At 32.5% G+C, this 23343-nt stretch overlaps 1 protein-coding gene across 1 annotated transcript in view; it reads left to right on the plus strand.

The window, feature by feature from the left end:
* The first annotated feature begins 564 nt into the window (after nucleotides 1-564).
* LOC126886050 (zinc finger protein 493-like) overlaps nucleotides 565-23343 on the plus strand; it is a 35210-nt gene continuing 12431 nt past the window's right edge. Inside the window, exons 1-6 of the mRNA XM_050652890.1 lie at nucleotides 565-1206; nucleotides 3898-4219; nucleotides 4661-4773; nucleotides 5374-6046; nucleotides 6422-6428; nucleotides 6574-7895. Of these exons, the coding sequence (XP_050508847.1) occupies nucleotides 565-1206; nucleotides 3898-4219; nucleotides 4661-4773; nucleotides 5374-6046; nucleotides 6422-6428; nucleotides 6574-7895 (3079 nt within the window). The remainder of the gene's footprint in view (nucleotides 1207-3897; nucleotides 4220-4660; nucleotides 4774-5373; nucleotides 6047-6421; nucleotides 6429-6573; nucleotides 7896-23343) is intronic.

Here is a 23343-nt window from a genome sequence, read left to right on the forward strand (position 1 = left end):
ATTATTTGGCGACGAGAAAAATTGTGGAAGTTTGGGTAAAACACGAAATATTGCATTTTTCCTAGAAAAAGTTGAATTTAGAATTTGCAAGTCATGTCCTTGAACGACATTATTTCAGAAAACGTGGCTTTGCCGATCCAACCGACTGTTACAGTTACAGTGGTTAATACTGGGAACATTTCGGCATTAGCAGTTTTCAAACAAGGCGATGATTTCGAAGTGTTCGAAGAACGTCTAGACCAATTGTTTACCGCAAATATAATAGAGGGTACACGAAAGGTTGCTGTTTTACTTACCTTATTAAGTGAAGAGGTATACAAGATCTTGAGAGACCTATGCAGCCCGGAGAAGCCGAATGGTAAAGACTTTGATACTTTAATAGAGTTATTAAGACTACATTTTAAACCAAGAGTGTCTGTATATCGCAGAAGGATTGTTTTTGATTCGCTAAAACAGGGCCAAGAGTCAGTTAATGATTGGTATTTAAGGGTTAAAAATGCAGCTACACAATGTGATTTTACAGACAAACTAATGTATAGAGTCCAAGATTAATTTGTAACTGGCATGAGGCCAGGTCAAATATTGGATCGTTTGTGTGAGGAGAGTCCATCCAAAAAGTTTCAAGACATGTTAGAGATAGCGTTGAACAAAGAAGCAGCCTTGAGAGAGCAGTCCAGAAATAATGCTGAAGTTAATAAGCTGCAAGTAGTTAAACAAAAATCAAGTAGTACTTCTACCTCTAGTAGTAATATTTCAAGAAATGGTGAGAAAAGAGTGGAGAGACATGGTGATAGAGAAGAAGATCCAGAAGACTTAAGGTGTAATTTCTGTAATAAGACCAAGCACAATTTTAGTAAATGTAAGTACCGAACATTTATTTGTAAAAAATGTGGGAGAAAGGGCCATATTATGGCAGCATGCAAATTAGATCGTAATCATTTGGTGGAAGAGGAAGAACAGGAGAACATACTTTCATTGTACAACTTAACAAATGTCCAACAAGTTAACTTCATAAGGCCACTATGTATTCCAGTGGTAATAGATAATAAGGTGTCCACGCAGATGGAATTGGATACTGGAGCAGGTATTTCTTGCATGCCATATAAGTTTTACTTAGATCATTTAAGCTACATTCCTTTGAATAAAACAGGTATTAAATTAAAAACCTACTCTGGAGAAATTGTTAATCCAGAAGGGAAAATTAGTGTAAAAATTTCTATACAGAATATTTCAAAAATTTGTAATTTTACAATAGTGAAGAAAGCTACTAAAATGTTGTTAGGTCGTGATCTAATTAATAAATTTAACTTGTCATTAAAAAATTCTGAAATTACAATTAATGAAGTAGCTATTCAAAATAAAAACAATGAATTGAATAAAATGTTGTCAAAATATTCAAAATTATTTCAAAGGGAGTTGGGTACGTACAATGGGGAAAAAGTTACTTTAGAAATAGATGAAAATGTAAAACCAGTTTTCCACAAACCTCATCCATTACCATTTGCTTTTCGTGAAAAGGTGGAGGTGGAACTAAAGCGGTTAGAATCAGAGGGTGCTATTGAACGGGCAGATAATTCTCTGTGGGGAACACCATTAGTACCAGTTATGAAACCCAATGGCAAAGACATCCGTGTTTGTGCTAACTATAAAATCACAGTTAATAAATATTTAAAAGATTTCAACCATCCATTGCCCCGTATTGAGGACATTTTTGTCGCGTTACAGGGTGGAAAAACATATTCAAAACTCGATTTTCTCAATGCTTATAATCAGTTAGTACTAGATGATAAAACTAGTGAGTTATTATCATGGAGCACACCTCTAGGTATATATAGAATAAAGCGGTTACCATATGGTACGAAGCCAGCCTGTTCTATTTTTCAAAATGTAATTGAAAAGGTTTTGCAGGGGTGTCAGGCCACGGTAAATTTTCTGGACGATGTAGTTGTAACAGGGAAAGACGAAAGAGAGCATTTAAAAAATTTAGAGGAAGTGTTAAAGCGACTAGAAAGGGCAGGGTTTAGATTAAATGAGAAAAAATGTGAATTTTTCAAAGAAAACATTCATTATTTAGGACACAAAATATCACAAAAGGGGTTGGAAAAAGACGAAGAAAAGGTAAGGGCAATCATAAGTGCTCCTAGACCCAAGAATGTTACAGAGGTTAGGGCTTTTGCGGGTATGATAAATTATTATTCTCGTTTTTGTGAAAATTTACAAGGGAAATTAAAACCGTTATATGAGTTAGTAGGAAAAATAAAAAAATTTAAATGGACAAAACAATGTGAAAATGCTTTTCAATATGCAAAGACTGAATTAGCTTCACAAAAAATTTTAGTACATTATGACCCAGATAAACCAATTCGTTTAGCGTGTGATGCGAGTGATTACGGAATCGGGGGAGTTCTGTCGCATGTGTTACCAGATGGGAGTGAGAGGCCTATATGCTATATCTCGAGGGTATTAAACAAAGCAGAGCGAAATTACTCTCAAATTATGAAGGAAGCTCTGGCTGTCTACTGGTCAGTATCTAAATTGTACCAATATTTGGCAGGACGGAAGTTCGAAATTTTAAGTGATCACAAACCATTGAAATCGATCTTTGGTGAATATAAAAGCTTACCGAAAATGGCGGCTGGTCGAATTCAAAGATGGTCTTTGTTTCTAGCTAGTTTTGATTATACTTTTAGGTTTATCAGAGGAGTGGAAAACTCAAAAGCAGATGCTTTGTCACGATTACCTTTACAGGACTATTACGAAAATGATGAGCCCGAATCTGATTATTTAAATATGGTGGAGAGCTTAATACCTATAGATTCTATAAAACTGCGGTCAGAATCAAGAAAAGATCCAATTTTGGGCACAGTGTTTAATTTTATTAGATATGGATTTCCGAAGCACACTGAAAATGAACTTTTGAAACCGTTTATAGCTAGGAGGCAGGAGCTTTCTATTGAGCAAGGAATTATAATGTGGGGATATCGAGCGGTAATTCCGGTTGCACTGAGAGGGCAGTTACTTAAAGAATTACACAGTAATCACGAAGGTATGACTAAGATGAAATCCAGTGCCCGTTCATATTTTTGGTGGCCATCGCTAGACAACGAGATTGAACAACAGGTAAATAATTGTAGGGTTTGTTGCCAAGTGCGGCCAGATCCGCCTAAGGCCAAGTTGATAAAGTCACAGGAGTCTAACTACATCTATGAAAAAATACATGCTTATTTTCTAGGGCCTATTAGGGCAAAGATGATTTTAATTATTGTAGACACATACACTAAATGGCCAGAGGTTTTTATAATGAACACTCCGGATTCGGAAAATACTATTAGTAAATTTAGGGAATGTTTTTCACGTTTTGGAATACCGCGTATAGTAGAAACGGATAATGGGACCCAATTTACATCTGAAAATTTTATTGATTTTTTGAGTAATAACGGAGTTAAGTTTGTAACATCTCCACCTGCTCATCCCTCAACCAATGGATTTGCAGAAAATTGTGTTAAATCGGTTAAATTAGGATTAAAAAAAGCTCTTTTAGATGAAAAAAATAGAAATGTTCAACTTGAAACTTTAATTTACAGATATTTATTTTCATATCGAAATTCTATACATGCTACTACTGGTATGTCACCTAGCAGTATGATGTTTAAAACTAAAGTACGTACACGTTTGGATTTATTGTCACTAAAAGGGGTTTTATCCAAAGAAAAAGCGGAAAATCAAATTCTAAATTATAAAGGAAAAAGAGAAGATTGCTTTGTAGAAGGGGATAAAGTTTGGTGCAGGGACTATCGAAATCCAAATAGAAAAATATGGGTCGAGAGTGTAATAGACGAAGTTTTAAATGATAGAATTTATTTGTGTAAACTGATTCATGAGAATTTGATTTGGAAGAGACATTTGAATCAAATTCGACGGAATCAATCAGATATAGTGGAGGATCAGGTTGAAAAAGTGGATAGGGAAGGTCCTGAAAATAAGTGCTTAAGTGGGGAACAGGGGCCAAGTGCTATACATTTTCCGAAGTTAGATTTGAATGTCCAACCAAAATTGCTATTAAATGAATCGGTAAACGAGCCCTATGCTCAAACAAATGAGAGTCAGGGACAGGAAGAAATTAAAATCGACGAAGATTTAGCTGATCAACCTTATCCTCAGGCTGCATCTGAAGTTACAGCTAAAAAGGGTCAGGTTAATATAAGCGAACGACCAAAGCGTAATATTAAACCACCCCAGCGCTTGAATTTGTGAGGGGAGGTATTGTAGTGTCGTAGCTTTAGATAGTGTGAGCCAGACCTTAGGGTGATAGCTGACGGGCTGCCAGCTAACCGTCAGCTGTCAACCTAAAAAGAACACTTGTAAAATTCTGTAAAACAAAAAGGTTGTATTTGATTGTTATTTACCCTTTTCGCGGGAATAAAAGTATTTTACCATAATTATAGTATCATTTCCAAGATATTACACTAGTACTTTTATTTAATCCAAACTTCTACATGTTGCCAGTAACCAGTAACTCAGGGAATTGGTATACCCGGTAAATGTCCTGGTTTTTATCCTATTTTAAGCTTCATTACTTGGACTATATTGCATTTCTTTGTTTATACTTTCATTTTCACTTATTCTCGAATATTTATATTATGGTTAGTTTGAATTTTAGGATATCTCCAAGAGGAAAACAAAATGGAAATTACGGAGACACCAATTGGACATTCATCTAACGAAGGAGGTTATATGAGCCCACATGCTGAAGGAACAACATTAAATGAGAATGTGAAAGTTACGACTGGACAAGGACCTTACAAGTGCGAAATTTGCTTTAAACAATTTAATAAAGCAGGTAATTTAAAAACACATTTAAGAGTGCACGTTGGAGAAAAACCTCATAAGTGTGAAATCTGTTGTAAGCAGTTCAGTCAAGCAGGTGATTTGAAAAGGCATTTGAGAGTGCACACTGGAGAAAAACCTCACAAGTGTGAAATCTGTTTAAAACAGTTTAATGATGAGCGTAATTTAAAAAAACATTTGAGAGTGCACACTGGAGAAAAACCTTACAAGTGTGAAATTTGTTTTAAACAATTTAGTGAAGCACGTACTTTAAAAACACATTTGAGAGTTCACACTCGAGAAAAGCCTTACAAGTGTGAAATTTGTTTTAAACAATTTAGTGAAGCAGGTACTTTAAAAACACATTTGAGAGTTCACACTGGAGAAAAGCCTTACAAGTGTGAAATTTGTTTTAAACAATTTAGTGAAGCAGGTACTTTAAAAACACATTTGAGAGTTCACACTGGAGAAAAACCTCACAAGTGTGAAATCTGTTTAAAACAGTTTAATTATGAGCGTAATTTAAAAATACATTTGAGAGTGCACACTGGAGAAAAACCTTACAAGTGTGAAATTTGTTTTAAACAATTTAGTCAAGCATGTACTTTAAAAACACATTTGAGAGTTCACACTGGAGAAAAGCCTTACAAGTGTGACATTTGTTTTAAGCAGTTTACTAGAATATATTATTTGAAAAGACATATGAGATTGCACACTGGAGAAAAACCTTACAAGTGTGAAATTTGTTTTAAACAATTTAGTGAAGCACGTACTTTAAAAACACATTTGAGAGTTCACACTCGAGAAAAGCCTTACAAGTGTGAAATTTGTTTTAAACAATTTAGTGAAGCAGGTACTTTAAAAAAACATTTGAGTGTTCACACTGGAGAAAAGCCTTACAAGTGTGAAATTTGTTTTAAACAATTTAGTGAAGCACGTACTTTAAAAACACATTTGAGAGTTCACACTGGAGAAAAGCCTTACAAGTGTGAAATTTGTTTTAAACAACTTAGTGAAGCAGGTACTTTAAAAACACATTTGAGAGTTCACACTGGAGAAAAACCTCACAAGTGTGAAATCTGTTTAAAACAGTTTAATAATGAGCGTAATTTAAAAATACATTTGAGAGTGCACACTGGAGAAAAACCTTACAAGTGTGAAATTTGTTTTAAACAATTTAGTGAAGCAGGTACTTTAAAAACACATTTGAGAGTTCACACTGGAGAAAAACCTTACAAGTGTGAAATCTGTTTAAAACAGTTTAATGATGACCGTAATTTAAAAAAAACATTTGAGAGTGCACACTGGAGAAAAACCTTACAAGTGTGAAATTTGTTTTAAACAATTTAGTGAAGCACGTACTTTAAAAACACATTTGAGAGTTCACACTGGAGAAAAGCCTTACAAGTGTGAAATTTGTTTTAAACAATTTAGGGAAGCAGGTACTTTAAAAAAACATTTGAGTGTTCACACTGGAGAAAAGCCTTACAAGTGTGAAATTTGTTTTAAACAATTTAGTGAAGCAGGTACTTTAAAAACACATTTGAGAGTTCACACTGGAGAAAAGCCTTACAAGTGTGAAATCTGTTTTAAGGAGTTTAGTGTAGCAAGTACTTTACAAAGACATTTGTGTGTGCATACTGGAGAAAAACCTCACAAGTGTGAAATTTGTTTTCAGCAGTTTAGTCAAGCAGTTCATTTGAAAAGACATTTGAGAGTGCACACTGGAGAGAAACCTTACAAGTGTGAAATTTGTTTTAAACAATTTAGTGAAGCAGGTACTTTAAAAAAACATTTGAGAGTGCACACTGGAGAAAAACCTTACAAGTGTGAAATTTGTTTTAAACAATTTAGCGAAGCAGATACTTTAAAAAAACATTTGAGAGTGCACACTGGACAAAAGCCTTACAAGTGTGAAATTTGTTTTAAACAATTTAGTGAAGCAGGTACTTTAAAAAAACATTTGAGTGTTCACACTGGAGAAAAGCCTTACAAGTGTGAAATTTGTTTTAAACAATTTAGTGAAGCAGGTACTTTAAAAAAACATTTGAGTGTTCACACTGGAGAAAAGCCTTACAAGTGTGAAATTTGTTTTAAACAATTTAGTGAAGCAGGTACTTTAAAAACACATTTGAGAGTTCACACTGGAGAAAAGCCTTACAAGTGTGAAATCTGTTTTAAGGAGTTTAGTGTAGCAAGTACTTTACAAAGACATTTGTGTGTGCATACTGGAGAAAAACCTCACAAGTGTGAAATTTGTTTTCAGCAGTTTAGTCAAGCAGTTCATTTGAAAAGACATTTGAGAGTGCACACTGGAGAGAAACCTTACAAGTGTGAAATTTGTTTTAAACAATTTAGTGAAGCACGTACTTTAAAAACACATTTGAGAGTTCACACTGGAGAAAAGCCTTACAAGTGTGAAATTTGTTTTAAACAACTTAGTGAAGCAGGTACTTTAAAAACACATTTGAGAGTTCACACTCGAGAAAAGCCTTACAAGTGTGAAATTTGTTTTAAACAATTTAGTGAAGCAGGTACTTTAAAAAAACATTTGAGTGTTCACACTGGAGAAAAGCCTTACAAGTGTGAAATTTGTTTTAAACAATTTAGTGAAGCACGTACTTTAAAAACACATTTGAGAGTTCACACTCGAGAAAAGCCTTACAAGTGTGAAATTTGTTTTAAACAATTTAGTGAAGCAGGTACTTTAAAAAAACATTTGAGTGTTCACACTGGAGAAAAGCCTTACAAGTGTGAAATTTGTTTTAAACAATTTAGTGAAGCACGTACTTTAAAAACACATTTGAGAGTTCACACTGGAGAAAAGCCTTACAAGTGTGAAATTTGTTTTAAACAACTTAGTGAAGCAGGTACTTTAAAAACACATTTGAGAGTTCACACTGGAGAAAAACCTCACAAGTGTGAAATCTGTTTAAAACAGTTTAATAATGAGCGTAATTTAAAAATACATTTGAGAGTGCACACTGGAGAAAAACCTTACAAGTGTGAAATTTGTTTTAAACAATTTAGTGAAGCAGGTACTTTAAAAACACATTTGAGAGTTCACACTGGAGAAAAACCTTACAAGTGTGAAATCTGTTTAAAACAGTTTAATGATGACCGTAATTTAAAAAAAACATTTGAGAGTGCACACTGGAGAAAAACCTTACAAGTGTGAAATTTGTTTTAAACAATTTAGTGAAGCACGTACTTTAAAAACACATTTGAGAGTTCACACTGGAGAAAAGCCTTACAAGTGTGAAATTTGTTTTAAACAATTTAGGGAAGCAGGTACTTTAAAAAATCATTTGAGTGTTCACACTGGAGAAAAGCCTTACAAGTGTGAAATTTGTTTTAAACAACTTAGTGAAGCAGGTACTTTAAAAACACATTTGAGAGTTCACACTGGAGAAAAGCCTTACAAGTGTGAAATTTGTTGTAAACAATTTAGTCAAGCATGTACTTTAAAAACACACTTGAGAGTTCACACTGGAGAAAAACCTTACAAGTGTGACATTTGTTTTAAGCAGTTTACTAGAATATATTATTTGAAAAGACATATGAGATTGCACACTGGAGAAAAACCTTACAAGTGTGAAATTTGTTTTAAACAATTTAGTGAAGCACGTACTTTAAAAACACATTTGAGAGTTCACACTGGAGAAAAACCTCACAAGTGTGAAATCTGTTTAAAACAGTTTAATAATGAGCGTAATTTAAAAATACATTTGAGAGTGCACACTGGAGAAAAACCTTACAAGTGTGAAATTTGTTTTAAACAATTTAGTGAAGCAGGTACTTTAAAAACACATTTGAGTGTTCACACTGGAGAAAAGCCTTACAAGTGTGACATTTGTTTTAAGCAGTTTACTAGAATATATTATTTGAAAAGACATATGAGATTGCACACTGGAGAAAAACCTTACAAGTGTGAAATTTGTTTTAAACAATTTAGTGAAGCACGTACTTTAAAAACACATTTGAGAGTTCACACTGGAGAAAAACCTCACAAGTGTGAAATCTGTTTAAAACAGTTTAATGATGACCGTAATTTAAAAAAAACATTTGAGAGTGCACACTGGAGAAAAACCTTACAAGTGTGAAATTTGTTTTAAACAATTTAGTGAAGCACGTACTTTAAAAACACATTTGAGAGTTCACACTGGAGAAAAGCCTTACAAGTGTGAAATTTGTTTTAAACAATTTAGGGAAGCAGGTACTTTAAAAAAACATTTGAGTGTTCACACTGGAGAAAAGCATTACAAGTGTGAAATTTGTTTTAAACAATTTAGTGAAGCAGGTACTTTAAAAACACATTTGAGAGTTCACACTGGAGAAAAGCCTTACAAGTGTGAAATCTGTTTTAAGGAGTTTAGTGTAGCAAGTACTTTACAAAGACATTTGTGTGTGCACACTGGAGAAAAACCTCACAAGTGTGAAATTTGTTTTCAGCAGTTTAGTCAAGCAGTTCATTTGAAAAGACATTTGAGAGTGCACACTGGAGAGAAACCTTACAAGTGTGAAATTTGTTTTAAACAATTTAGTGAAGCAGGTACTTTAAAAAAACATTTGAGAGTGCACACTGGAGAAAAACCTTACAAGTGTGAAATTTATTTTAAACAACTTAGTGAAGCAGGTACTTTAAAAACACATTTGAGAGTTCACACTGGAGAAAAACCTCACACGTGTGAAATCTGTTTTAAGCAGTTTAGTCGAGCAGTTTCTTTAAAAACACATTTAAGAGTGCATACTGGTGAAAAACTTCACAAGTGTGAAATTTGTTTTAAGCAGTTTAGTGAAGCAGGTACTTTAAAAAAAACATTTGAGAGTGCACACTGGAGAAAAACCTCAAGTGTGAAATCTGTTTTAAGCAGTTTAGTGTAGCAAGTACTTTACAAGCACATTTGAAAGTGCACACTGGAGAAAAACCTCACAAGTGTGAAATTTGTTTTAAGCAGTTTTTTACAGCAGGTCATTTGAAAGTTCATTTGAGAGTGCACACTGGAGAAAACCTCACAAGTGTGAAATTTGTTTTCAGCAGTTTAGTCAAGCAGTTCATTTGAAAAGACATTTGAGAGTGCACACTGGAGAGAAACCCCACAAGTGTGAAATCTGTTTTAAGCAGTTTAGTGAAGCAGGTACTTTAAAAAGACATTTGGGAGTGCACACTGGAGAAAAACCTCGCAAGTGTGAAATTTGTTTTAAGCAGTTTATTACAGCAGGTCATTTGAAAATATATTTGAGAGTACATACTGGAGAAAAACCTCACAAGTGTGAAATCTGTTTTAAGCAGTTTAACCAATCAAGTCATTTAAAAACCCATTTAAAATTGCACACTGGAGAAAACCCTTCCTCCTCTATCTTTTCTTCTTCGTAAGGATGTAGTGGCGTCATGTTAGTCATTTGACTATTTCTGTCCAATTCTCTCCTGCGCGTGTTGTTTTGCTTCGGAGAATGAGTACCTTCCGTACCGACCATCGTAATGGAGATCTTCCTCTGGATCTTCTGCCCTCTGCATTGCCTTCAACTATCATTCATTCGTTATATCTCAGTATAGTCCAAAATATCTCAGTATACACACAACCAAACTTATATGGAATTTCGTGCGAATTTAAAAAAACGAGCACACGATGTCAAACAATGTTTATTTTAGAGCAATTTAGTAACAGACACATAACAATTAAATAAAACAATAATGTGCTTAACAAAGAAATTAAAAGTAGTTGTTTTAAAGTCAATAGCATAAATAATTTCAATGTAAAACGAATAATGTTTAAATTGTTTTTATTTTTTTTTTGTGTTTTGTGGTGGTCAGTGTTATCACCTCTAGTCCTTATGCAACCTTCAGTTTCCACGGGCACGCTTCTAATAAAATTATCAACATTTTGTTGTGGTACGTTGCTCCATCCTTCGTGAGCAGCTTGTACTAGCCGTGCAGTGTTTTGTGGATTATCCCGGCGAGCTCTAATTTTTCTTTTAAGCATATCCCACAAATACTCTATAGGGTTAAGCTCGGGTGAGCAAGCAGGCAACTCCAAACAAGGGATACCTTCTGCTTCAATGATGTCTCTAGTCAATCTAATGGTATGTGGAGGTCCATTATCATGCAATAAAATTAAATTTTCTCCTGTTGCACCTCTCCAGAGCCTGACTACAGGTTATCAACATACCTGTGTGCAGTTAAAGTTGATTGGATGAAATTTAAAGGAGTATTTTACGGATCACAATTCCTCTCCAGAACATTACACTTCCCCTTGTATATTTGTAAACAGATCTGACACTTTTCGTTCTTGCTTGTCTTCCTCGACCTCTAAGTACAAGATTTCGTGGGTCATCTGATTTTACACAAATCCTGACTTTCTGAAAATAGCACATTTTGTCAATTCCCAATGTTCCAGTTTTGGTGGTGAAGACACCAATTTAGGCGATCAATCTTGTGCTGCCTGGATAACTCGGGAACCCATTACTGTTTCCTGCTGTATACTTATTGGCATGAACTCTTATTCTCATCGTTTTAACTGAAACAGTTACACCTGTAGCTTCCAAAAGCTGCCTTTGGAGCTGCAGGTGTGAAATGGTTGGGTGTCTTCCAGCTGATTGGACAATTAAACGATCGTGGCAAGCCGTTATTACTTTTTGGCGACTTTCCTTTGCTTTATTTTTGAGCTTTCCCCTAGTTTCTGTTGCCTAGCATAGGTTTTGGACAGAACGCCCTGTGCTACGCCTAGCTCTACAGCTATGTCCCTCTGAGAACATTACTTTCTCCACAAGACCAATAATCTTTCCCCGTTGTAAGTTCTATAACCCCTTCTTCTTATTCTTCTGGTTCCTATCCATTTCGGATGTTGGAAATCATATTGGCAATCATAACCTTGCTCGCCGCGACTCGAAACAGTTCCGTTGAAGTTTTTTTAAGCCATGTTCTCAAATTCCGCAGCCATGATATTCTCCTTCTACCGGGTCCTCGCTTACCTTTGACTTGGTAGTCATCGTTGACCTAAGATGGTTGGTTAGGGTTCTCGTGTAGAGTTTCACCATGTTCCCAGAGGTTATATCTATTAACATCGGCGTTTAGCCTTTTTAATATTTCAACAACATAATGTACACCGAGAGAAAAAATTTCTTGACATAAAGAAACTTTATTAATATTTAAGAAAGATCGACTTGGCATATTGCCTAAGAAATATATCTTTGTATGTAAGATAAAATTTTCTAAAATATTTCAAATAAATTCTACTATAGCCAAAGAAATATATCTTATAGTCCAGGGCGGATCTGTTTTGACATGGACGTTGAGAGGTGACTCAAATTTTTTTGCAGAAATGGCTTGAAAATAAATCAAATAATAATATTTGAGTTATCCTCTCTCTCAAAAAGGTCCGGAACATTGTTTAAATAATCAAAATGTCAAGAATTGAAGGAAAAATTCGATTTTTTTCTTCGTTTTTTGATTATAACTTTAAAAGTATTCATTTCTGAGAAAAGTTGTACTGACATAAAAGTTGCGTAATTCAATTTACTACAATACATAATTGGTTAAAAATTTAAAAAATTGTCACCCTAGTGGCAAAATAGCAATAATTGCGAAAAAACCATACAAAAACAAGTATTGGCATTTTACGGTTTTCAACCATTTATGCTACCCTTAGGACCTTGATATTTCACTCAGAAAAACTTTATGATACAGTAAAACAATACTGTAAATTTTATTAAGATCGGTTCAATAGATTTTGCAAAATAAATTTTTCAATACAGCTTTCGCAAAAAAAATTCATTTTTTCAAAATGTTACAGGACTGAAAATAAAGCAGATAGCAAGTTAAATTTTTTTTTGCTTATAGAAGTGTACTGTACCTTTCATTTGCAATTTTCAAAATTATAATCGATTAATTAACACGGCGTCAGAAAATTTTTGAAATAAACAATAATTTTTGGTGCTACGCGCAGGACAGCGGTGTTCGATTCACACAGGTTGATTTCCACCAAAATTTCTTCCAATCTTTATCTAATATATTATTTTCTTACTCTATATTTTGTTGTATTTTAATTTTTTAATTCCACAAAAATCAAACTAATTTTATTATTGTTTGTGAAATATTGTTTAAACAATTGCATATGTTTAAAAATAATAAACTTTTATTGTTTAAGTTAAAATATATGAACAAAGAAAGTTTTTGCTAATAAAAGTGTTATTTCAAAGGATAGAGTATGTGTTTTTATTTTGCAATAAACAAATTTATTTATTTATACCGAAATGTCATAAAAATTAAAATGTATCAATCATTATCAAAGGTCATTGGAATGCCCAATCAGAGCAACCTATCCGCTGTCCTGCGCGTAGCACCAATAATTAATGTTTATTTAAAAAAATTCCTGACGCCGTGGTGTTAAGCGATTTTAATTTTACAAAATTGCAAATGAAAGGTACAGTACACTTCTATATGCAAAAAAATTTTCAACTTGCTATCTGCTTTATTTTCAGTCCTGTAACATTTTGAAAAAATGAATTTTTTTACGAAAGCTGGATTGCAAAATTTATTTTGCAAAATCTATTGAACCGATCTTAATGAAATTTACAGTATTATTTTACTGTATCATAAAATTTTTCAGGGTGAAATATGAAGGTCCTAAGTGTAGCATAAATGGTTGAAAAACGTAAAATGCGAATACTTGTTTTTGTATGTTTTTTTCACAATTATTGCTATTTTGCAACAAGGGTGACTATTTCTTAAATTTTTAACCAATTCTATATTGTAGGAAATTTAATTACGCAACTTTTATGTTAGTACAACTTTTCTCGGAAATGAATACTTTTAAAGTTATAATCAAAAAACCAAGAAAAAAATCGAATTTTTCCTTAATTTTTTGACATTTTGATTATTTAAACAATGTTCCGGACCTTTTTGAGAGGGAGGATAACTCAAATATTATTATTTGATTTATTTTCAAGCAATTTCTGCAAATAAATTTGAGTCACCTCTCAACGTCCAAATGTACTAATATTTTTACAGATGCGCCCTGGTCTATTAAACATGATTGAACTATCACTTTCTGGCAAATTTCAAACCTATTTATCAGAAAGAAATTACACTTGATGTTAATTAATTTTATTAGTCATAAAAATATATTTTTTACATATTAGAAAACTATTCTTTCTGAGCAATAATATTTCTTAGTAAGGATTATTGTTATTTTACTATTAATAATTATTTTATTTAATGTTCAGAAATATATTTCGCAGAGATAAACGTATATTTAGAGTTAAGTTAATATTTCTTAAAAATAAAGTGATATTACATACGGCGAAATAAATCATTGTGTTAAGGTAAAATCATTATTTATTAATAAAACAAGATATAAAACGTTATTATTACATACAAATATTTTCTCCACTCTTAAACCACTGGCTTCTACCATCTTCTACACAACAATAAAAGGATGGAGAGGCAAATCCAACTTCCTCAAATGTTCCTTCTTTTGTTAATAGCACTTTGTATATCAGCAATTCACTAAAACAAAATCGTTATGTAGAAAGAGTAAACTTACTTTAATAAAAAAATTTTATAATGATATAGATATTTATTTTGACAAATTTAGGAAATACAAAAAAAAAAACAAATACACGGCCCCACATAAGAACTATTAATACTAATAATAATCAATCACATTTAGTTTAAACATGGCATTATTTATTATATTGATAAATTGATAAATATTAATTATTTATCTGTATAATATTAAGTCACACAATAAACATTGTTTAGCTAAAAGAAGAGGGAAAATACAACCAATGTAAAACATTGAAGCAAACATACTAAAATGTAATTTTCTTAATTTTTATAATCAGAAAGAGACAGCATACCTAATCATTAAGAAATTTTATTACGGGAAAGTATTATTAGGTTACATCTAAGTCATTTAATACATATTAACTAATTCACTTTTTTCGGAAATAACATTTCTTAGCCATAAACATATATTTCTTTTAGACTAACTGATTTCTTTATCTCAAATAAATTAACAGAACAAATCCTCAGCGTTGCACCCGCCATGTTTGATATAGCGTTGTATTGTATATTTTTATAGAAGACGATACATTGAAGAAACGTATTATAGTTGATACATAAGTATACACATTTTTAAAAAGGTACTTATCTAAATGTATGAAGTTCTACCATTTCTGGAAGGCCCAGCAGTTGGTTAATAACTCCTTTCTTAATATTGTTCTGAAGCTATATATTATATCATTCTGTCCCAGCTTTAAATTGTGGCATATTTCCCAGTTAGAATAATAAGCTCCTTTATTTCAGAGTCGTCCATCATTATACCTAAAAACATATAAAGATACTATTATGTTTCTTTTTTAACCATTCGGATACGCAACAATATTATTATTACATCTTAAATTACTCAATTTACTTTTATTTAATACCTATATATGTACGTACCTTCAAAATATCCGTTAATTTTTAAAGTACACCAATAAATCCAACATCCATCTATATGAACATGAACATATCACGCCATCTTGACAAACACTGACGACTAAATCATAAATAGTTAATCTGCGCAATTCTTTTGTGGAAGAAAATCTCTTTGCAAGTAAGATTTCGGCATTAATGACAAAGTTTTTATTTTATAACCACAGTTACTACAGAGGGTATTTCTGAAGAATTATTTCTTGTGGTTTAAAATATTTATTTGATTACAAGAAAATTTCTTGTTCACAAATATAAATATGGATTAACTTAACATTATATTTCTTATACTGCAAAATATTTGTAGTTTTCAATTTAAGAAATAAAAACTTTAGGATAAGAAAATTAAATGTAACCGTTAATGCATTTCTTAGTATTGAAGAAATTATCTGTAAGAAATTATTGAGTTGTGTTTAAAAAACTCGTTTCTTTATATGTGAACCGGTATGTTTAAGTTAATAGGATATGTTAACTTTTAAGAAATATTGCTCAAAGAAATCGGTGTTTTAGGAGAAAAGAAATTGTTCTCTCGGTGTAGATTGAATTATAATTACAACCATTGTTTGGTTCTGGGGCTATTTAGCAAGTATTCGAATTCACTGATGATGAACTGATAGGTCCGAAAACGTTCTGAATGAACACATTTTATTCAATCCATTGGGATTTTTTAGAATTTTAGTAAATATACCTATTACGTAGAAGTGGTTTTACTTCATGTTGAAGTTTGTTTAACTATATGGTATACAGCCAACCCAGGGAACTACCCCTTTTTACTACTACCCACATGAGGCATATTTTCGTTTTTGGATGCAAAAGCTAGTTTATTAATTTTCGTTCAATTTGCAACGCAAGCAAATAACCTATACAGTACCGAGCTGTATTATATCCGATTGTCTTATATATTTGTTCTTCGCAACAATAACAAGTTTTTTCAAAAGAAATAAATATTACTTTGAAATACCTGGTGATTCCATATAAGTTTGATTGTGTGTATTTTGGTTGATAGTGTGGTGAGTCTAGTTTTTATGTTAAGTTCGGCTAATATTGAATTATTTGTGCGATGTGCGGTCCATGGTATGCGCAACATTCTCCGGTAGACCCACATTTCAAATGCAGTGGCGTGCTGGCCATATAAATGAATCGGTGCAATCACCGAGAGGCCGCGGCCGCTTGAGGCCGGTCAAATAGGTTTTTTTCAGAAAAAATTTAGATGTAACAAAAAAAATATTTTTTTAATTTCAAAAACATTTAATTTGTAAATTAAATGTAAAATTTTTTTTTAAATTGTAAAATACAGTTTAAGTAAACGAATAAGACTCTACTTATATACATAAATTCTTGCTACAGATAATAGTTATTTTCATACATACAAGTATATTTATGGATTTCCAACTTCCTTCAAACATCTAATATGACATGTACTCTGCAGAATAAAAAAATGGAGAAACGCACATTTTTGACCGAATTATTGGAAGTATCGAAAAACGATTTGATCAAGACAAATCGTTTTATGATTATATAAGCACTCTACATCCTAGAAATTTTGATTCAATAAAAAATTGTATACCTTTAACGGTATTTAGATCATTATACTGAAAACTGATTACTGAAAAATGAAAAACAAATTATCCTACCATGTTATCTGCAACTGCAATTAGAGAAGAACTCGTGGATTTTCTGATAAATGGATTATATTAAAAAATAGAATTTTGCAAAATACTGAAATTACAGAAGATGTAGTTAATGATGAATATATTCAGTCTACAGAAAATATGAAGGATGATATTATTAATCTAAAATCTAAGTAATAATGAACATAAAGTGACAAATGACAACTTTGTTGATAGAAAACTTTCCCTCCGTGTGGTACTTATAAAGTGTAAAGATTGTATAGCTTGCTGTTTACATATAAAGTCGACAGATTATAGAACAGATGTATTTGACGTTTATAGTTGTCATTGTATTAAAGTTGTAAACGTTATAAAGTATTGTAATATTTTTGGTGTTTGAATATTTTTTTTAAAGCAGAGCAACAATGGTATTAATTAATATATTTTTAAAGTTATACTTCTTTAGACGCGATTGGGAGTGAATTTTTATTATTCTGCAAGCATGCGCACACATACAGTATGGAGTTCGTTGTTAAATCTTTTAAGTTATGTATGCATCAGTTCAGAAAAGGTGTGGAAAGAAAATATTAGTGTTTTTAGTAAATATATTTATTATAATTTTTGTGTCTTTGGTTTTGTCTTCCTCGGGAGTATTATTAATACATTTTTATATTTAATACTTCACTTCGTCTATTTGTTACGGTGATTTGTCATAATGTCCGAGAAACCGTATAAACAGTGAGGTCGTGAGTCATTGGTAGAGCATTCGACTACAGATCAAGAGGTACCGGGTTGCAATGCGGACAATTGCTGTCTTTTTTTATTTTTGGATTTTTGGAAAGTGGTTATTATAAAAATTAATTTAATATTTAAATAAAATAAAAATAATCTGTTTAAAGTATTTTATTTCGTTAAAATCATATAGGTAATAGAAGTATAACTTCTTAAGTGCGTATAAAGTAGACACACATTCTTTTTCGTATGGAAAAACAATTATTTTGAATAGTTTTCTGATAGTCACATGACATGACAGACATAAAAGTCACAGGTGAGAACGGGCCGGATTAACCCACGCCTAGAAATTAAGTATCCGTGTATCTACTAGCGTAGCGATTACTGTAAATTTATTAAGGAAATTATGGTTTCTACCTTACTGCATACAATATTGTCATAAATGTCATTTATTATTTGTAAGATGGCTTATTCTTAAATAAAAAATATAGCAAGTTTAAAAAAATTTCATTGAGTTCAAAGTTTTATGTTTGATTTAAAAATAATTTATATTTTTGTCTTTTTGATTTTATAAATAACGAATAAAATATCTTGATAATAGAAGGTAAAGTGAGGATGGGAGGCCGCTTTTCTATAAAATCACCGGGCCGCTTGAAAAGTTCCAGCACGCCACTGTTCAAATGCCATTATACGTTTTGAATCTGCTTTTTTGATGGTCCAAGTCTCTGAAGCGTAGGTGGCGATAGGAAATAATAACGCCCGGACAAGGCGTAATTTTGTGTTTTTTGTAATGTCGTTATTCTTCCATATTTTTCTGAGTTTGGCTGTTGCCGATCTGGCCATTATGATGCGTCCACGGATCTCGTCTTCGCATCCTCCACTGTTAGTACTAACGGAGTTAGAGTAATTAAATTGACTGACCACTTCGTAACCTTCCAAGTTTCTTATCTCCGTTTGGTTGTTTCTGATTCTATCGATGATCATTACTTTGGTTTTCTGTATATTTATTTTCAAACCATATTCCGCACTCACTGTTCCTAGCCTATTCATAATTTCTTCCAGTCCTTCTGGTGAAGACGCCAATATAGCAGTGTCATCAGCATAACGTAGGTTTTTGATTTTTCTTCCTCCTATAGTTGCTCCACCTTGCCATTTCCCAAAAACTTGACGCATAATATTTATGTTCACTATATATACCAGGGTGTCCCGAAAAGATTGGTCATAAATTATACCACAGATTCTGGGGTCGAAAATAGGTTGATTCAACGTCACTTACCTATATACAATAGTGGACACAAAGTTACAGCCCTTTTTTTTATTTGATACACTGCATTTTTACAATCTACTCTATATACAAAGTACAGTGGAACCCCGATAAATCGGCCCCCGATAACCCGAAAGTCCGGCTAACCCGGACCGATTTTCATCAGATAAACATTTTGATTTTCAGTACATATTTTGTATTTTGACAATGACACCAGTTCTGGGCGTCGAAATGTTAACAAAATTATTTTTTCAATTTAATTGTGGCTTATTTCCCATCAAAATAGTTTTTTTTTATTAATGGCTTTGACATAGCCAATTAGCCAGACTATTTGTTTTTTTTTTGTATGGTATTACAATAACAATTTTAAGTTAATATCTAAGCCTACTTATTATCTAAATTTACAGGGTGTTATAATATTTATATTAATGGATATATTTTTCAATTTTGTGTGATATTTTTACAATTTTTAATTTTATTATCTAAGCCTATTTAAAATTTAAATTTACAGGACGTTAAATATTCGTAAAGACATTGTAACGTCTGCTTATTTTTTGGAAAAAGAATATCGTTTAAATTGACAGGTAAAGGACAATTTAGATCAATTAACTTTTCATACATTACTTTAATATTTTGTCTGTACTGTCCACACTCCAATATGAGGTGCTGTAGATCTCCCATTCCACCACAGGCGCAATATGGGTTATCACTGATACCTATGCAGTGTTTGTATGCTGGGGTTAGTGCGTGATTTGACCTCATTCTGTTTATTGTTTTTATAAATAGCCTATTTGATTCTTGTTTAAACCATCTCTCATTGGGAATTAGTGGTTGGCAATTTCTAAAATTTATTCCCGTTGTACTTTGGTTATATACACGTTGCCAATTTTGTTTGCAATGGTTTTTACTGATATTATCTATATCGGTTACTGGTAGAAGTATGTTGTTTATGTTTCGTTTGGTTAAAGCTGCAGATTTAGCTAATTTGTCGACTTCTTCATTTCCAAATATTCCAGAATGTCCTCTAACCCAACAAATAATAATTGAACTGCCCGAGTTAATTATAATATCAAAATAGTTAATTATCAGATAAACATTTCAACAATAAAAATGTATGTATGTAATATAATATTTGAGAGATAATGTGTATTTGTGTAATTTGAACTATACGATAGTAAAAATGACTCATGGCACAAGCCGGAAGAAACAACAGGCGCCTGTCCGTAGTACTCCTTTATTTTTTATTTCAAACTGTGTTAGCATTGTTTAAGAAAGACTATTTAACAAATTCTTTTTTAATCGATGGTCTTAGTTTTCACTGTTCTTAATACATAATAACAAAACATCCGTTCGCTTGTGACTGTATGAATACAGTATTGTATTGTTCGCTTACGTTTGCTTAGGTTTGTGTTTGGGTGTTTTTAGTAATTTAGATGTGTAGGTACTGTGCATATTTATATATTAAATTTCATGTTATTTCAATTCTAACGGAGTTTATCTGTAAGTATATCGTATTTGATTAATTTTTACCATATTCTCCGGCTAACCCGGATTTTCGATAACCCGGATCGGCCGCGGTACCGATCATTCCGAGTTATCGAGGTTCCACTGTAATAAGTAAATGGTATGTAAGTCAATTAACATGAGTTAGGTACCGTCCAGTGACGGTTCTCTAAGCATTATTGTGGTAGATCGTCTGGCCATATTCTCTTCTGGTCTAAGAGCTAGCAACGTTTTCGAGAAATCATTTTAAGACGGTTGATTCTTTCATATATTGTTCCCTATGCTTCCTCGAACACCGTACCGGCCATCTGGCTGCTGATACAGGTTGCGTTCATTAGGTACTGCGCAGCATACCTGTACAGGTAAACACAAAATCAGGGTGATTAATTAGTGTGAAAAAGCTTAGTAGATCCGCTGTAGTAATAGATAGCAATAAAAGTTAATAACAAAAATTGTAGCTAACTTTGCGCTTCACATTACAAAATTAGTTAGAATGTTACAGGGTGTTCGATAACACAGTGGTAGACCAAACTTTTGTTTTTTTAAATGGAACACCCCATATTTTATTTTATATTCGAAATCTTCTTAACTTCCCTATCACAAAAATATAAAGGTTTGTTATGTTATACTGGGTATTTACAAAGTTATAACCAATGTTCTATGAAAATCGTAATAAGTTCAGCTCCCTGTATAAATAAAAATAAGCACAACAGCAATGGTTTATTGGTGCCATATTTTTTTGTTGATTGTCAAAATTTATAAAAATGGTTGATATTGCTAATTTTCTTTATATCGAATACAGAGAGTCAAAACGCAAGTACATTATTTTCACAGTAATTTTAAATAGAACACCCTAATTAATAACTTGCTCTTAAAAATGTAAATATCTCGAAAACTGACAAATTTAGGGAATTTAGGGAATATTATACAAAAATTAAAGTACGGTAATGATATTGTTCGATAGTAATATAAAATACAGGGTGTTCCATTTAAAATTTCTGAGAAAAGAATGTACTTGCGTTTTGACTCACCCTGTATTCGATATAAGGAAAATTAGCAATATCAATAATTCTTAAAAATTTTCACAATCAGCAAAAAAATATGGCACCAATAAACCATCGCTGTTGTGCTTTTTTTTATTTATACAGGGAGCTGAACTTGTTACGATTTTCATAAAAAATTGGTGATAACTTTGTAAAAGCCCTATATAACATAACAAACCTTTATATTTTTGTGATGGGGAAGTTAAGAGGATTTCGAATATAAAATAAAATATAGGGTGTTCCATTTAAAAAAGCATAAGTTTGGTCTGCCACTGTGTTATCGAACACGTAACAATCTAACTAATTTCGTAATGTGAAGCTGAAAGTTGGCCACAATTTTTATTATTAACTTTTATTGCTATCTATTACTATAGCGGATCTACTGAGCTTTATCACACTCATCAATCACCCTGTATATTGAATTTAAATTATTTTAGGACGAAAATTTTTTTTTTTCATTACTTTTTAAACCACAGAAATGTCTGGCAATTACAGTTCATATTTCTAATAATGTTTAAAAAGTAATGACAAAAAAATTTTTTCGTCTTACAATAATTTTAAATTCAATATGTTTACCTGTACAAGTGTACTGCGCAGTAATGAACGCAACCTGTATCAGTAGCCAGATGGCCGGTACGGTGTTCGAGGAAGCATAGGGAACAATATATGAAAGAATCAGCCGTCTTAAAATGATTTTTTTTTCGACGTTTCTAGCTCTTGGTGCATTCAGTCTTCTTTCAGCAATTGGTTGGGTGAATAAATTATTTATCAATTCGTTGGTGTGGTCAGTGGTGCGATTTTTATATTTTATTGAATGATTCTTTATTAAGTCCTTGATTAGTGGGATGTCCAGATCATTGTGAAGTGTCTGGTTGGATACGTACCATGGAGCTTTACTTATCATAATACGGAGTATTTTGGACTGGAATGTTTGGAGTATCTTCGTATTTGAAGGTTTCCTGCATCTCCATAGTTCTATTCCGTATGACCAAACTTGGGTAAGTATAGATTTGTACAGAAGCAGTTTATTTTCAAGAGATAACTGAGACCTCTTGTTAAATAGCCAGTTCATATTTTTTAGCTTAAGATCTAATTGTTTACGTTTAGTTTTAATGTGCGTTTTCCATATGAGTTTTTCATCCAGATGCAATCCCAAGTATTTGACAACTGGTTTGATGGGAATCGGAGTATTATTTATAGAAACTTGAGGACATGCAGATTTTCTGGTTGTAAAAGCAATTTGTACTGATTTGCTGGCATTAACATTTATTTTCCATCGCTTGAGCCAGTTTTGTAATTGGTCTAAATGATTTTGTACTTTTTGTGATGCTACATTAGGGTCGACATCCACTGCTAAGATTCCGTATCATCGGCAAAAGTAGCTAAGAAGGTTGAAGGTATCATTTCTGATTGGAACGTCGGCTGTAAATATTAGATACAGAAATGGGCCGAGAACGCTACCCTGTGGTACGCCAGATTGGATGATGTGGTAATTTGAGAAGTTATCTTCAATTTTGACTTGAAAGTATCGGTCAGTAAGATACGATTTTAGAATAAAGTATAGTTGGTCTGTTAGGTGTAATTCCAGTTTATAGAGGAGACCTTGATGCCATACCCTATCAAATGCCTGTTGTATATCGAGAAACACTCCAGCGCAAAACTTTTTCTCTTCAAGAGTTGTTTTAATTATATTTAATATTCTGTGGCATTGTTGGATGGTTGAGTGTTCACGTCTAAATCCGAATTGGTGTTGTGGTATAATTTCGTTTAGGTATGGGGACAACTTGCTCGATTTTATGTAATAGCAGCCGTTCTAATACTTTCGACATTATTGGGAGTAGGCTTATAGGGCGATATGAATTTGTTTGTGTTGTGGGTTTACCAGGT

This window comes from Diabrotica virgifera, chromosome 6, assembly GCF_917563875.1.
Source record: "Diabrotica virgifera virgifera chromosome 6, PGI_DIABVI_V3a".
NCBI lineage: Eukaryota > Metazoa > Arthropoda > Insecta > Coleoptera > Chrysomelidae > Diabrotica > Diabrotica virgifera.